Below are 15,429 nucleotides of genomic sequence, written 5' to 3'. Positions count from 1 at the left end.
ACAAGTCTGATTCATGATGTCCCCACCATGCAACTTGCAGGACTTAAAGGATCTGCTCTTAACTTGCCTATGTCTTTTTATTTATTTTTAAAGATATTGAGAAATTGTTTTCCAAGCCTGGAAATAACTTCCTAAAAATGTCCCTGATAATTCTAGACCGCTCAAATCATGAGCACTGTGAATCACATTACACAAAAAGTTATAATTGTTTAATTAATTTATCCATTTACATGATTTATATATATATATATATATATATATATATATAGGCTGCCAAAAGTTTGGAATAATGCAGATTTTGCTCTTATGGAAAGATATTGGTACTTTTATTCACCAAAGTGGCATTCAACTGATCACAAAGTATAATCAGAACATTAATAACATGAAAAATTACTATTACAATTTGAAAAAAAAAAAATCATAAATTAACTACTTCATTCTAGCTGTCAGTTTGTCCAGATACTCGGGTGACATTTCACCCCACACTTCCTGTTGCACTTGCCATAGATGTGTCTGTCTTATCGGGCACTTCTCACACACCTTACAGTCTAGCTGATCCCACAGAAGCTCAATGGGGTTAAGATCCATAACACTCTTTTCCAATGATCTGTTGTCCAGTGTCTGTTTCTTTGCCCACTCTAAACTTTTCCTTTTGTTTTTCTGTTTTAAACGTGTCTTTTATAGTTCTTCAATAGTTCTTTAGATGGAAATGCCTTGTTGATAAGAGAGATCAACAGAGAATGGTCATACTGTTTGAACTGACAAAGTCTACAGTAACTCAGATAACCCCTCTGTACAATTGTGGAGAGAAGAAAATCGTCTCTGAATGCTACACTGAGATGCGGGTTGGTGCTGTTTTGGGGGCATGAGGGGGACCTACACAATATTAGGCAGGTGGTTTTAATGTTGTGGCTGATCAGTGTGTGTGTGTGTATATATATATATTACACACACACAAAGGGTTGAGGAGTAATGGAGTACATGTAACGGGATTACGTATTTAAAATATAAAATATAAGTAACTGCATTCCACTAGTTACATTCAAAAAGTATTTTGATTACTGAAGAGATTACTTTACATTTTATTGTCATTTGTTTCATTTAATATTTAGTCTTTAAGATGAAAGCATTTATACATATAAATGATGCGATCCAAAGTGCATTTGAACAGCGGTGAAACACTTTCTTATCATGTGTTACATTCATACGAGCAGACAGAGAAGTAAGTTTGGAGTGAGTTTGAAGTAAGTTTGGAGCAGAAGAAATAAATAAACCTTGTGTAAATTGTTAGCTTTATGCTTTTTCTTGCCATTTTACATGCACATGTTAAACCAGACACGATCATATTTTTTATCAAGAAATTTCACGTTAAATCATAATTAATGTTTTCTAGTAAGACCTTTGATATTAGGGCAAAAATCACATTCTTGATAATCTATGTTTTTTTGTTTTCCTGTAAAAATATCTAAAAATCCTTAAAACAAAAGCAATTTGATTTGAAGATCTTGTTTTAGAAACAACACTGCATAAGCTATTTAGGTTTTTCAGGGAATGTATTTTTAACATGTGTATTTTGTTTAACCGAGTTTTTATAGTCAAAATAAGTGAAAAAAAATCATTGTGTATATATATATATATATATCATTGTGAGGCACGGAATATTAATTCTATTAAAATCAATATAAACACTATTAAAAGTCTGGCAGTGCAATCTTGTGGCACGTTTATTGAGTCACATGGTTCTGTTCGCTCAGCAACAGCATATGATATCGCGTGTACCGTTACATAATCAAACGCAATGGTCATCATTAATATCGTGACTTGCTGATGAGTTTTTCTCAGATGACAGCATTTGAAGCCGAAATTAGGCTCATGTTTCAGGCGATTGAGCTATGTAAACATAACTGAACGCAGCGGCTGTTGGTGCGCTCATGTTTACTGTCCGATGTAACAGAGACACTAGTTAAAGGTTCCGCTCAAATGAAACGTCACAAATATTCAGCTAAGAACAACGACTTCTGGTTCTATTGAGTTAATAAAATAATGCTGAATGTATTCGCCTTTTCGGCTAGATGACTCGCACACATGTACCCCAATAAATCACCTTCACACACGAACAGGGTGAGTAAATAACCGTGTTGGTGCACACACGTATTTCTTCCTGTGGGCAACCTGCTAGCCGTCACACAAGCCTTTCGCAGAAAAACACACTTATTTACGATTGGTAAACATGTAGAAAAAGATAATCGTTTCGTATAGAGATTTTAATTACACTTAAACGCAAGAATCGCGTCGCTTAACCGTCGAAGTATTAGTTGCGCTTGTATAGCCTAAAATAACCACGCGAACCTGTCAAATAAGAAGCATGAGGTTGCTGCAATGTGTGCTAGTTGTTGCATTCATATGTTAATATAGCATACGTCATGCATTATATAACATTTTAAAGATTCGTGTTAGTAAATAAGCAGTGCTTATGGACAGAGAAACCTTTCATAACTGTTGTAGTTTGGTCAAAATGCCCAGACAAATACAGCAGCAGCACTCCTCTCATTTCATTGAGTACATAGAGAGAGAAATACCATACACCAAATTCTTCAAGAACCACCTGATCCCAAACCATCCGTGCATGTTCTCCAAAAAATTCACAGAGGACTGGAACTGCAGGAAAAACTGGGTTACAGAAGATGGGAAACCTAATTTTCAAAGGCTTCTGCATGAATTTGGTGAGTAAAAAATGCTAATATCATTGCATTTTTATTTTATTTGTATTCCTGTGTGTCATGCATTGCAATTCATTTATTTCTACATAGTTTTCTCACTCTTTGCAGGAAAAAGAAAGTACTTCTTAAATTAATAGCCTAATATTTGCATTTCTGCAGATGAGACTCCTGTTCCTGTAGCAAACTGCAGTGCAAAAGAATACAATGCCAATCCCAAGCAGATTATGCCTTTCAAGGCGTTTATACAGTACTGGAGAGAGTACATACAGAATGGACATTCTTCACCAAAAGGATGTCTGTACCTGAAGGACTGGCATTTGCAGAGGTACAGCTATTTTTTAAAGAGCATGTTTATTTCTTATAATGCATATACCATAGGCTATTTTACATACTTTGGACAACATATACTCATTTTGATTGTGAGACAGTAGAATCACATTTCATATTCGTCTCTAGGAACTTTCCTGACCACAACATGTACAAGACCCCAATTTACTTCTCCTCTGATTGGCTGAATGAATATTGGGACACTATTGAAGTGGATGATTATCGATTTGTCTACATGGGACCTAAGGGATCATGGTATGAATGAATCAATAGCAAAATAATATATATTATATTAAACATATTAAAATATGGTTTGCAAGGGACTCCTTGCCAACCTACTTGTTGTTTGTTGGAAGTTAAGTTAAGCTAAAGTGATAGTTCTCATCATTTAATCACTCTTGTGCCATCCCAGATGTGAATGACTTTCTTTCTTCTGCTGAAAACAAATGAAGATTTTTAGAAGAATATTTCAGCTCTGTAGGTCCATACAATGCAAGTGAATGGTGACCAGAACTTTGAAGCTCCAAAAATCACATAAATGCAGCATAAAAGTAATCAATACTACTCCAGTGGTTAAATCCATGTATTTTTAAGCGATCTAATTGGTTGAGAACTACCAAAATATATAGAAAAAATGTCTTTCTTTTTCCTACCTTAATTCATTGTTTTATTTTGTACAGCATTTTGGTGTATACTTGTTGTTATTATGTGCTCTCTAAATACATTTACCTTGACCTTATTCACTGTACATCTTGTACGTCTTGCAGTCTCTAGGCACTAATCACAATCATGATTTCAAGCTCGATTACAATTCCTAACGCTTGATGCATGCACAGAGCGCTAGATGGCATTAAGAAGTATAATCGAGTTTGAAATCGCCAAAGAGACTGCTGATGTCATGATTTATAGTGGGGAAAAAAACTATTTTGGTTTGTTCTCACCCAAAACCAGTTTCATGCAGATGGCTTCTGCAGATATGGATTAACCACTTGAGTTGTATGGATAATTTTTATGCTGCCTTTGTGTGCTTTTTGGAGCTTCAAAGTTCTGGTTCTCATTTATTGTATTGTATGGACCTACAGAGCTGAGATATTCTTCTAAAAAGCTTAATTTAAGTTCAGCAGAAGAAAGTCATATGCATCTGGAATGAAATGAGGGAGAGAATTTTCATTTTGGAAAATTATCCCTTTTTATTTTTGCAATTCTGCTTAGCAGAGATAGAGTTGTATTGTAATGAATGTTTTATATTGTTTTGCAATTTCAAAATCTTTTTAAATTCAGCTAATACATAAGAAAATTGCATTAATATTTGGTTAAATATATCAAAATGTATGTCTTATTTTAACCCTTGAAGCTAATGTTTTTGTGCTTGTCTGCAGGACACCTTTCCATGCAGATGTGTTTCGCTCTTATAGTTGGTCTGCAAATATCTGCGGACGGAAGAAATGGCTCCTGTATCCTCCAGGTCAAGAGGAGTTCCTCCGAGACTGTCATGGCAACTTGGCCTATGATGTAACTGCACCTGTACTTCAAGACAAAGGTCTGTACACACAGTTTGAAGAGGCCTGTCAGCCTTTAGAGATCATTCAAGAAGCTGGAGAGATCATCTTTGTACCAAGTGGTTGGCATCATCAAGTTTACAATTTGGTAAGTAAACATTTTTAAAAGGATATTTCAACCAAAAATGAAAATTCTCTCATCACTTACTCAACCTCATGAAATACCAGATGTGTATGACTTTCTTTCTTCTGCAGAACACACATTTTTAGAAGAATATCTCAGCTCCATACAATGCAAGTGAATGGGTGCCAAAATTTTGAAGCTCAAAAAATCTAAAAAAGACATCATAAAAGTAATCCATACAACTCCAGTTGTGAAATCCATGTCTTCTGAAGAAATATGATAGGAAACTTTATAGTAAAAAAGGACTTTGATATTGATCTTTGTCTCACCCACACCTATCATATTGCTTCTGACGACATTGATTGAACCACTGGAGGAGTAAATGAAAATTCCTTCAATGGTGTTCAAAAGCACTGCACATATTATACATATATATTATTGTAATGTTGTGATTATATATATATATATATATATTTGAATTTCTATATCTTTAATGCATGACATTTTTATGCAGATAATACTTTTTTTTTTTTTAAATAAAGAGAATATTTCAAGATTTTTCCAAATATTACTTTTAATATTATTGCAATTTTTCACACTCAAATTTAAAAGTACACCATTCAAACACACTGTGGACCAATTGCAAAAAATTGGTCTCAATTTGACTGAAAACCCCCCAAAAAATAATGTTTATAATCTTATGATAAACAAATTTTTGTTTTATTTTGTAAGCATGTAAATCTGATTATGTTCACTCTATATCACTTTGAAAAGTCTCATTTCAGTCCACTAGACTGCAGCAAGCACTAGTAAAAAGGATTTTTTCTCTATCATATTCCATCACAATACACCGATCTGAAATGTAGGTGGCACTATAACGCATTTTAGCCCTCACAGATGTGCTCATCCATAGACATTTAGTCTAATTTTCAGTTTATGCACCACCCTCAATATTTCATTGAATGTCTCTGCCTCTGAATGGACTAAACGCTCAATCTAGGTGTCAATAGAAAGCTGAGATCCTCATCTTTGCGATGGTGTGTATATATATATATATATTAGCATCAATACAAAACATATTTTTATGATGATTTGTTTTGTATGCATATCCTTCTGGTTGGCATATTTTGTTCTGGTAAAGTAAAAATGGCTAATTGCTTAGACAACTACCTAAGGTAAAAGCAAATATAACGTTTTTAGCTATTTGGGGTTTACAGCAGCAGTGATTGATGCATAAAAGAGGAGTATGTATTTGATGACTGACAGAAATCTTATTTCATTTTGTGATTTAAAAAAAAAAATGTAAACTGTGGTATTAGGGCAATAAGTTAATGAGATGGAATGAGAGCTTTCATTTGATGTATGACTTGTCCATTTAAGTGCCACGTGAAAGACTTATGTATTCATATTAATACTTCTACCCCATTACCTCTAGGGGGCGCTAATCTGCGACGCAAATCTTTATTTTGTGTAACATAAATACAAAAGTGATGGTGTTTTCTGAAAAATATATATTCCCCCCTGTGGACCTGCCGGCATGTGGACATATGCCACTAATGAGAATTTGGGGAAATGTCCATGTCGTGAAAATAGTTACAATGAAAAACATAATAAAAAAATGGGCCAAAATAGGCTTAATTTTCTTTAAGCAAAATCTAATTCATTCATCTATGAGAAAAACCCATATTGCAAATATTTCTGTAGTGTGATCTAATAATCATCAGATGATCATGATTCTCTTTATAATAGGAGGATACCATCTCCATCAATCATAACTGGCTGAATGGTGTTAATTTGGACATCATGTGGCAGTTTCTTCAGGAGGAACTTTCCTCCGTCCAGAGAGAGATTGAGGAATGGCGTGATACTATGGACACCTGGCATCAGCATTGTCAGGTAACACTTTATTTTCACAGTAGCTATAGGATTTACGTGGCCTGTTTTAATTGAACCTTTTTCATTGTCCCCAAAATATAATTGGACACTTAAGCCACACTTAAAAATGCCATTCACAGATTTTTATGTGTGGCTAAAGTGTCCAATACTTGTATGCACAACAGTAAATTTAATTGTTTTGAATAATACATTGTAACTTTATTCAATTTTAGGTGATCATGAAATCATGTACAGGAATCGATTATGGGGAATTTGCCTCTTTTCTTAAGACCATCGCGAATAATCGAATATCCTCCTTGAATTCATGCCCCAGAAATGCAGATAATTGTCAAGGCCACCTTGCTGAAACTCTATTTGCTTTAGGCCCTCACCATGCAGCATTTGATCTGCAGAGAGTACTGTATATATTTGAGAGCATGCTTAGCAATGAAGATTTTAAGAGACTGGATCCTTCAGCCCTGAGCTTCAAACCTGAGGAATTGCTTCAGGAGATCAGAGAGGCTGTTCAAACCATTGTATAAAATGCATGTGCTACTGTATGTGGAAGATCAGCCATGACAAATACATTAAATCAATCATTTTAACAATGTATGTCTCTTGAGAGATTTATTTAAACTTTTGTTTATACTGTCATTTTAATACTTAAATAGTAGAGCATGGTGCATGTAAATGTGTGTTTACATACTCGTTATTAAACCAATTATTCCTAATAAGCTAACATGTGAGGTCATGTTCAGTAAATGCCTTAAACGGGTTTTCTTAAAGGAATATTTCATCCAAAACTGAAAATGCTCTCATTATTTACTCACTCTCTTGCCATCTCAGATGTGTGTGACTTTCTTTCTTCAGCAGAGCACAAATATATTAAGAATATTATAATGCAAGTGAATGGTAGCCAAAACTTTGAAGCTCTATAAAGCACATAAAGGCAGCATAAAAGTAATCCACAAGACCCCAGTGTTTAAATCCATGTCTTCAGAAGTGACATGATAGATGTGGGTGAGAAACATCAATATTGAAGTCCTTTTTTACTACAAATCTTTGACCAGCTCTCCTATGCATGTTCACAAGAGGACCAATTCTGCATATCGCCACCTACTGGGCAGGGAGAAGAAAAGAAAAGAAAGGAGGGATAAAGGAAAAGGACTAAATCAATCATATTTGCACAACAGCCCAGTGGGTGGCGATATGCTAAAAAAATGCAAATCACCAAAAAGCAGAACTCGGGCTTCTTGTGAACGCGCATAGAAGGGCTGGTCAAAAGTGGAGATTGACAGTAAAAAGGACTTAAATATTGACCCGTTTCTCACCCAAACATGCCTTATCACTTCTGAAGACATTCATTTAAACACTGGAGTCTTAAGATTACTTTTATGCTGCCTTTTATGTGCTTTTTGGAGGTTCAAAGTTCTGATCACGATTCACTTGCATTGTATGGACCTACAGATCTGAAATATTCATCTAAAAATATTAATTTGTGTTGGCATTGGGATGGCATGAAGATGTTTAAATGATGAGAGAATTTACCTTTTTGGGTGAACTATTCCCTTAATCAGGGTAAGGGCATAAACTGTTTAAGCAAAAAACAATCAATATTTTGCCCATGACCTGATTTCACTCTGCATGTAAACATCTTCACTAGCATTCATACCATTTTATCCAATGTGCACATCAAAAGCAGAGAATTATCTGATTATGTCATGCATCTCAGGACTAGTTACGTTGTCAGTTTTCGTCAATAAGCTGATTTTTAATAGTCAGCATAAACACGCATAATGATACCCAAGTTGTGACACTGGAAGTGGCATATCAAAGAAGTAGATGGTAGTAAATAATTTTTTGCAAATGTATTTACATTTTCTCTGCTGCAGCATTTCAATCATATTAACATGTTACGTACGAAAGATCTCAGTCAAATAATGTAAAGCTTATATTTCACCCTTCATGGTTTGCATTATGAAAATGTATTATTTGTAAGATACCATGTATAAATAAAGCACAGGTTGTTTGACGGTTTAAAACGGATGCCTTGTCAGATTTTACATTGTACTAACTAACTTGGAAGTAGGAGTTGAACAGGTGAACTTTGACATTACAACTACTGTAAGAATATAAAGAAATGTGTTTAAGGAATTTTATTTTTAACGAACATCTCTGAAAAATGTTCAGTTAAAATAGTTTTCAATTGACTCAAAATCGAAATAAATATATTTTGCAGTGCAATAACAGCAGTCTTATTCTGGTGTTGCTGATTAACCCTTTATTTATCGTTCACGTTTTTTGGCCACCAGTCAGGCACACTGGCCTGTAGAGTTACTGTCATGTCATCAGAGGATTTAACTTTGAGGGACACTTTTGCATGAGCCAAGCGTATAAGGCTCAAGCCCAGTTTGCCAATTCCTGCCTTGTGCTTCCCTGCTGGTTTGCCCCCCTCAGTCTCCAAAGCAGCCCCTTGGTTCAGATTCTCAGCCAGGGCAGACATGGTCACAGGCATTAGGCGCTTCCGTATTACACCGGTGTGGTGAGTTCTGGCAGTTAGTTCCTGTCCGATGTAGCAGCCCTTGCTGAAGCTGATTCCCTGCATGTAGACCAGGTTAGACTCCAGTGGAAGGGCCTCACCTGGTGGGAGGTCTTTGACTCCTTCAGGAAGTCCTATAGAAATGAAAATATAAGAGGTTTGATTACAAGAAGAAAATCAAAAAGGAAGGTTTAAGTACATTCAAAATCAGGTTTTCAGGAGTCACAATTACTAAAGATGATGTGACAGAATGTTAATAATAATTTATAATTATTAATAATATAATAAATTCTAATGAAAACAATAATATTATATAATTGATACAACAAAAAAAGAAAAGCAATAATAACTGATCCGTCAAAAGAGCCAAATGGGTAGTTGAATATATAGAGAATGGTGCAAACAATGCAAGTGAATGGTGGCCAGAACTTAGAAGCTCCAAAAAGCACATAAAGGAAACACAAAAGTAATCCATAAGACTCCAGTGGTTAAATACATATCTTCATATGACAGGTTTTGGTGAGAAACATAAATATTTAAGTCCTTTTTTATATAAATCTCCACTTTCACATTTTTCATTTATTTTTGACTATTCATATTTGTGCATCACTTTGTCCATATTGCCATCTACTGGGCAGGGAGGATAATTTATAGTAAAAAAAGGACTTAAATATTTATGTTTCTCACCCACACCTATCAAATCACTTCTGAAGACATGGAATTAAACACTGGAGTCTTTTGGATTACTTTTATGATGCCTTTATATGATTTTTGTGCTTCAAAGTTCTGGTCACCATTCACTTGCATTGTAAAAAAATCCTCTAAAACTCTTAGCTTGTGTTTTGCAGAAGAAAGAAAGTCACACACATCTGGGATGGTATGAGGATGAGTAAATAATTAGAGAATTTACATTTTTGACAAAATGAACAATTATTTTAAATAATATTTTAAATTCACAAATATTTGATAACTGAGCATTTACATGATTTATTGACAAGGTTATTGGTAGATTTGGAAAGTGCATAGCATTAGACGGAATTAGCACTTTAGTTAATCGTCCAATATCATGCACAGTTATTCACAGATCATCTGAAAAAATGCAGAATGTCATCTTATTAAAACATATTGGACTATCACTAGTTTTAGATCAAGCAGAAGTTGTCAAACTGCAGGACGCTGCTGTCACCATCACTACTTTACATGACTCAACTACCCAAATAAACTTTCATCAGAGAGAATTACTCTGATTTTATGTCCCAAAATTTGCAATTGCAATAATGTGCGTTTAATACCAATTTCATAGCGGTGTCTATGGTATTCTTCGGTGTTGCCCGCTCGACAGGCCGAGATGATCTCCGTTGGATTGACCTCACTATTAGTGATCATTCTCCAGCCCATGAGTTGAGTTCTTGGGTCTTTTCCCAGCACCAACACTTTTTCTGCTGCAGTAACATCTGGCTTTGACTTTCCCAGCACAGCATTTTTATCTTGAGGAAACAAAGCCCAAAGTGAGAGACTGGGACAGAGGCTGATGCTCACTTTGCGACGTATCTTGTAAACTTTCAGATGCCGTATGACGGAGTCCTGTACAGTGCTGTCACACTCCAGAAGTACCCCATTAAGGCCAATTGGGGTTTCTTTTAAACTGAAAATACATAAATGCATAACATAAAATGAACACAGCCGTTTTCCTCACAAAATTCAACAAATAGTTGCTATTATAATTCTACTATTTATTATTATTATTATTATTTACATTATATGTAGCTACATTTGGATCCAAATGTCTGAGACCACATTCAAAATCTGTGAATTTTTTTCTGTATTCTTTTTAATATAAACCATTTTTTTTTTTTTTACATTAACCTATAGTAGTAGCCTATTGTGTGTGTGTGTGTGTGTGTGTGTGTGTGTGAGTGAGTGTGTGTGTAGTGGGTTCTTTTTTAAATTCAACAACTCAAGGTGGGACAGTGAGATAAATGTCGAGGTCACGCCCATGTCTCACTTTTTCATCATAATTCACAGTTCCAGCTCCTGTACAATATGTATCATGCCTAGTTTACATGTCACGCTAAAGAGATGTTAAAATAATGTCATATATATTACCTGTATATGATGATGTCATACAGTGTTCTGCCTTGAACTTTGAGCATGTGTGCATACATGGCTGTGAGTCCATCTTCTCCCAGAAGGTCCATGTCATTGGTGATAATTCCTTGAAGAAAAGAGTTCGTGTCATGTCCAGTTACATTGATAAGAGTCCTGTGCGGTAGGCTGTAACAGGTCAAGTGTCCCGCGGTGTGTGTGGGTTGATCTTGACTGTGTTTTCTGATCTGAGTCCTGCACACACTCTCATATTTCATACAGGACGGCAAGAATCGCTGCGCCTGGAGTCCGCTTGATCCTGCCGCGAGCGCTCTGACAGCACGGCCAAACAAATCCAGCTTATACATTGTTGTTTACCTCAGCGCGAATCTAAAAAGCTTGAAGTTCCCCAAAGCGAGACGACTTTGCCTAATCGTGTCCTTTCTCCATCCACTTTGCTTCCCATAATGCAATGCGCTGAACGTTTATTTGCTACCATGAAGCCTACCATGGCGAAGGTTAAACTTATAAATATTAATTGAGTCATTGCGGATGTTGTTTCCTGTTCCGTCCAATGGGATCGAATCACCTTCTATTAATATTCATGAGCCAAGCCTTCGCCGTGTGAGAAGAATGCATTCTAAACGTTACCTCACGTAATTATTAAGAATAAGCCACGCCTTGACCTTTTAGCAACAATATGCTGAAATCTTCTCTTAAACATTAGTACGGAGAGACTGTCCATGACAATGTAATTCTTGAAAACTTTTATGAGTCTTTGTTTCATGATATTGTTTTGCTATAACTTTTAGTGTTTATTCAGAGAGAAAACAACATTATTAAATACTTCCAGTATTAAATAGTATGAAACAATAGTATATTAGGATAAATTATGTAAATAGGCCTACTATATAATGTATACATAGAGAGCAGTGGGGATTTCTTTAAGACTGCAAGGGAAGCTCAGCTTCCCCTATAATGTCAAAAAAATAATGGTCAAATATGTACTACTGTGTAAACAATTTATTGACTAAAAATGCGTTAGAACACGTTCATCTCGAAGACGAGTTCGTTCAGAATCAGCTACATTACATATAGCAGGTCGGCTGACTCGATTTACTTCTCATACATTCCCGTAGCGTCAGTGCATTTCCCTGTTGAAGCCGAGCGTCCATTGACTTCAATGGGGCTGCTCTGAACAGTTTTTTTCAGTGCTCCGAAAATAGACGGTCATTGGATAAATGCTGCGATTATGTCCCGCCCACGGATGCTCAGCGTCTCTGGGAGTGAATGAGGAGTGGGCTGGCCCGGACTCCGGGCTTCCGCGTGATGATTGGAGGATCTGTCGAAAGACTGCATCTCCTTTTGATTGACAGCGAATCTGTACTATAAGAAGTCACTGAAGCTATTTCGCGCTCAGTCCCATCGCGGATTTCTCAAGTGTAGTCGAAAGACAAACTGCTGCAACCTATTTCTTTATATTTGTTTGGCGAAATTGCTAGTCAATTTGCATAATACATTTCACACAGTTATACACCACATTCCTTGTTTCAGTTTTACCAAGTTTAATATATTTTGTTTTAGAGCGTTCGTTCGTTCGTTCGTTCATTCATTCATTCATACAGTAGGCTAGGCTAGCGTCGTACGGGTGAAACTGCGCACGATGGCAGACGGTGCTAATATTGTCGACCTGATTTTGGCGAAGCCATTTGAAAGTCTTCCTTACGAGGAAAAAATTAGAATTAAACAGCAGGGCAGATCAACACCTAAGATTGATTTAGTGCAAAAAATAGGGAAAAATAACAGGTCTTTTCAGCTCTCCTGGTATGACAAAGTTAGCTGGCTGACTGGAAGTGCTGTGACAAATAAAATGTACTGCTGGCCATGCCTCGATGAAACCATCTCACGGATGTGTTGTTTGGTCAAAAGTGGGGTTTGGAGATCTGTCTAACTTTGACAGGGCATATAAAAGACATGAAAAGAGCAATGAACATGTGAGTGCATGTGCAAGATTAAGTTGCATGGGCAGGATCAGGGTTGAGCATGCAATCAATGAAGGTGCTCGCATTCAAGTGACTAAACATAATGAAACAGTCAAACAAATAGGGCAGAATTTACTTTTAAATAAGTTTATAATGTAGGCCGAAAATGAGCTTCCCCTCTTTGAAAGACCAGCAGCCGCCACTGATAGAGAGATCAGCCACAACATTAAAACCACCTGTTAATATTGTGTAGTTCCCCCTTGTTCCTCCAAAACAGCGCCAACCCACATCTGAGGAGATCAGCAGTTACAGAATACTCAAACCAGCCCGTCTGGCACCAACAATCATGCCAAGGTCCAAATCACTCAGATCACCTTTTTCCCCATTCTGATGGTTGACGTGAACTTTAACTGAAGCTCCTGACCCGCATCTGAATGATTTTATGCACTGCTTCCACACGATTGGCTGATTAGAGAATCGCATGGATGATTACCAGACAACAATGCATTCTGGGTATCTGCATAGTACAAAACTCAGCATTGGCACCCAGAATGCATTGTGGTAAGAGTTTGAAATTGAGTTTTTTGATTGTCACCATTGTTGAGTTTTCTATGCTGAGTCTTGATATCTGTGTGTATAACTATGCAAAAGTTTTTTCTCACAAGAGGTTGTTGCATTCTTTACTGGCAGCACAATGCAGAATAATGAATGCTCTCTGGGAGCCGGGCTAAATGAACAATCACTGTTATTGCATTCCTGATATACAGACCCTCAGTCACCCCTCAGATTACATACATGTTACTTGCACATTATAGTAATAAGAAAAAAATAGAAAATGTATTAATATAATAAACAATTTATATAGATCCATCATCCAGAATCGCTGGAGTATCTACAGATATACTTCCCTCCTAGGTACGTTTATAAAGGGCGCACTCTTTAACGCTCATCTTAGCCACACAAAGCAGATACATTTCATAGCACATTTCAGATTAGCAGAACTGTCATGATATCATAACAGTGTAACTATGTAAAATTTATATTTACAGATTAACTGTAATAGTATGATGTTTGCAGTTCTATGATGTTGCTTATGTTCCCAACGTGCACTGCGAAATGAAGAAATGTCATTCTATTAGACTCAGAACAGCATAGGATAAAGTAAATGACAATTTATTGGTCAATAATATAATAATAAAGTAAAGTCTTTGGCGTAAGCCCCCTATCTGTCGGTCTGGTGAAAATTTTAGTGACCCATAAAATCCTGCCAGGGAAGACTGCAGGGGCGAGGAGCCTACCCCATATCAGACGAAGACTTGCTAGTGGTGGTGGGGAGGAGGTGGATGCCACAGTGGCTGAAACGATGATGAGTACCATGCAAGTCTCTCTGACATAACTACCGCTTAAGCTTCCATGGAATTTTTACTGTTTTCTGGTTTATTTTGCGGTTGTTTTTGTTGTAATTCTTAGTTGCTTTTTTTTTTTTTATTTCACTTTTTTAACTTAAAATATGTTTGTAGAGTGTTTATACCCATGTATATCCATAAAACAACAGACACTTAGCTAATTAAAATAACTCTTTTAGAAACCCATTTAAATGCTTCTAAATTTACAGTAACTTACAAAAATCATCTAACAGATCTTATGAGCACACCAAGTGTCTGATCATTAGTTTAGCTTTTGCCATTCTTCCAAGTCATACAGTGCAATAGGGATGGGCGATAACACTTATTTTCTTTTCAAAGCGATACCAAGTACTTTTAGGCCAGAATCGCCAATATCGAAACCAATACCGATACCTCTAATACATTTAATTTTTCCGAATTCTTTGGATAAAATTATATTTTTGTTTTGTTTGGATAACATAAATTATTACTTAAATATTATATATATTTATAGGCCTAAGCAGAAAATTATCAGGCTGCTTTGTTTACCTTTGGAAAAATTAGTTAGTATAAGCAACATATAAACCACAAAAGGGAATTGGCGAGTGGTATTTGCATGCGTAAGACATCGTTCGTGGATGTGTCATGTTCTCACTGCAAGAACATGACCATGGCAACATTCCGGTCGTGGCTTGCCTTCGTAAGAATGCAAGCCACTCCAGCGGCTCCCCGCCTCGGTCCTTCTACCTACGGGTTTGAGGCCAGTGATTTGGGGACCTCAATGAGACATCTCTGCATGGGTAAATCCCCACGGACCTCCCATTCCCCCAGCATGCTCGTTTGCCCCGATCAGGCTTCCGGATGAGTGCGGCAGCTTGTCTCAGGGCGAGATC

At 36.4% G+C, this 15,429-nt stretch overlaps 2 protein-coding genes across 2 annotated transcripts; one reads left to right on the top strand and one right to left on the bottom strand.

Annotated features, from left to right (window-relative positions):
- Nucleotides 1–2,135: 2,135 nt before the first annotated feature.
- jmjd4 (jumonji domain containing 4) lies at nucleotides 2,136–7,153 on the top strand. Its single transcript, XM_052128004.1, has 6 exons — nucleotides 2,136–2,723; nucleotides 2,880–3,045; nucleotides 3,177–3,302; nucleotides 4,427–4,694; nucleotides 6,420–6,566; nucleotides 6,779–7,153. Exons 1-6 carry the CDS (start codon nucleotides 2,474–2,476, stop codon nucleotides 7,085–7,087), a joined length of 1,266 nt encoding a protein of 421 aa, XP_051983964.1. The 5' UTR covers nucleotides 2,136–2,473; the 3' UTR covers nucleotides 7,088–7,153.
- Nucleotides 7,154–7,264: 111 nt separating this feature from the next.
- Nucleotides 7,265–11,622, bottom strand: LOC127644693 (putative transferase CAF17 homolog, mitochondrial). Its single transcript, XM_052128008.1, has 3 exons — nucleotides 11,191–11,622; nucleotides 10,377–10,729; nucleotides 7,265–9,218 (listed from the first exon to the last, which is right to left on the bottom strand). The coding sequence occupies exons 1-3, from the start codon at nucleotides 11,535–11,537 to the stop codon at nucleotides 8,827–8,829; spliced, it is 1,092 nt and encodes a 363-aa protein (XP_051983968.1). The 5' UTR covers nucleotides 11,538–11,622; the 3' UTR covers nucleotides 7,265–8,826.
- Nucleotides 11,623–15,429: the final 3,807 nt, after the last annotated feature.

The sequence above is a fragment of the Xyrauchen texanus genome, chromosome 6, assembly GCF_025860055.1.
Source record: "Xyrauchen texanus isolate HMW12.3.18 chromosome 6, RBS_HiC_50CHRs, whole genome shotgun sequence".
In the NCBI taxonomy this organism is placed as follows: domain Eukaryota; kingdom Metazoa; phylum Chordata; class Actinopteri; order Cypriniformes; family Catostomidae; genus Xyrauchen; species Xyrauchen texanus.
The sequence above is the reverse complement of the archived record's forward strand: the minus strand, read 5'-3'. Positions and strand labels throughout refer to the sequence as shown.

What these genes read in the sequence shown, in the direction of transcription:
- jmjd4 (XM_052128004.1), top strand. Translation starts at nt 2,474, where the DNA reads ATGGACAGAGAAACCTTTCATAACTGTTGTAGTTTGGTCAAAATGCCC. An exon ending in AAGGCTTCTGCATGAATTTG is followed by an intron (nt 2,724 to 2,879) that starts GTGAGTAAAAAA and finishes GCATTTCTGCAG; the next exon opens with ATGAGACTCCTGTTCCTGTA. An exon ending in CCTGGCATCAGCATTGTCAG is followed by an intron (nt 6,567 to 6,778) that starts GTAACACTTTAT and finishes ATTCAATTTTAG; the next exon opens with GTGATCATGAAATCATGTAC.
- LOC127644693 (XM_052128008.1), bottom strand. Translation starts at nt 11,537, where the DNA reads ATGTATAAGCTGGATTTGTTTGGCCGTGCTGTCAGAGCGCTCGCGGCA. An exon ending in TATGACATCATCATATACAG is followed by an intron (nt 10,730 to 11,190) that starts GTAATATATATG and finishes ATGTATTTTCAG; the next exon opens with TTTAAAAGAAACCCCAATTG. An exon ending in TAGACACCGCTATGAAATTG is followed by an intron (nt 9,219 to 10,376) that starts GTATTAAACGCA and finishes TCATTTCTATAG; the next exon opens with GACTTCCTGAAGGAGTCAAA.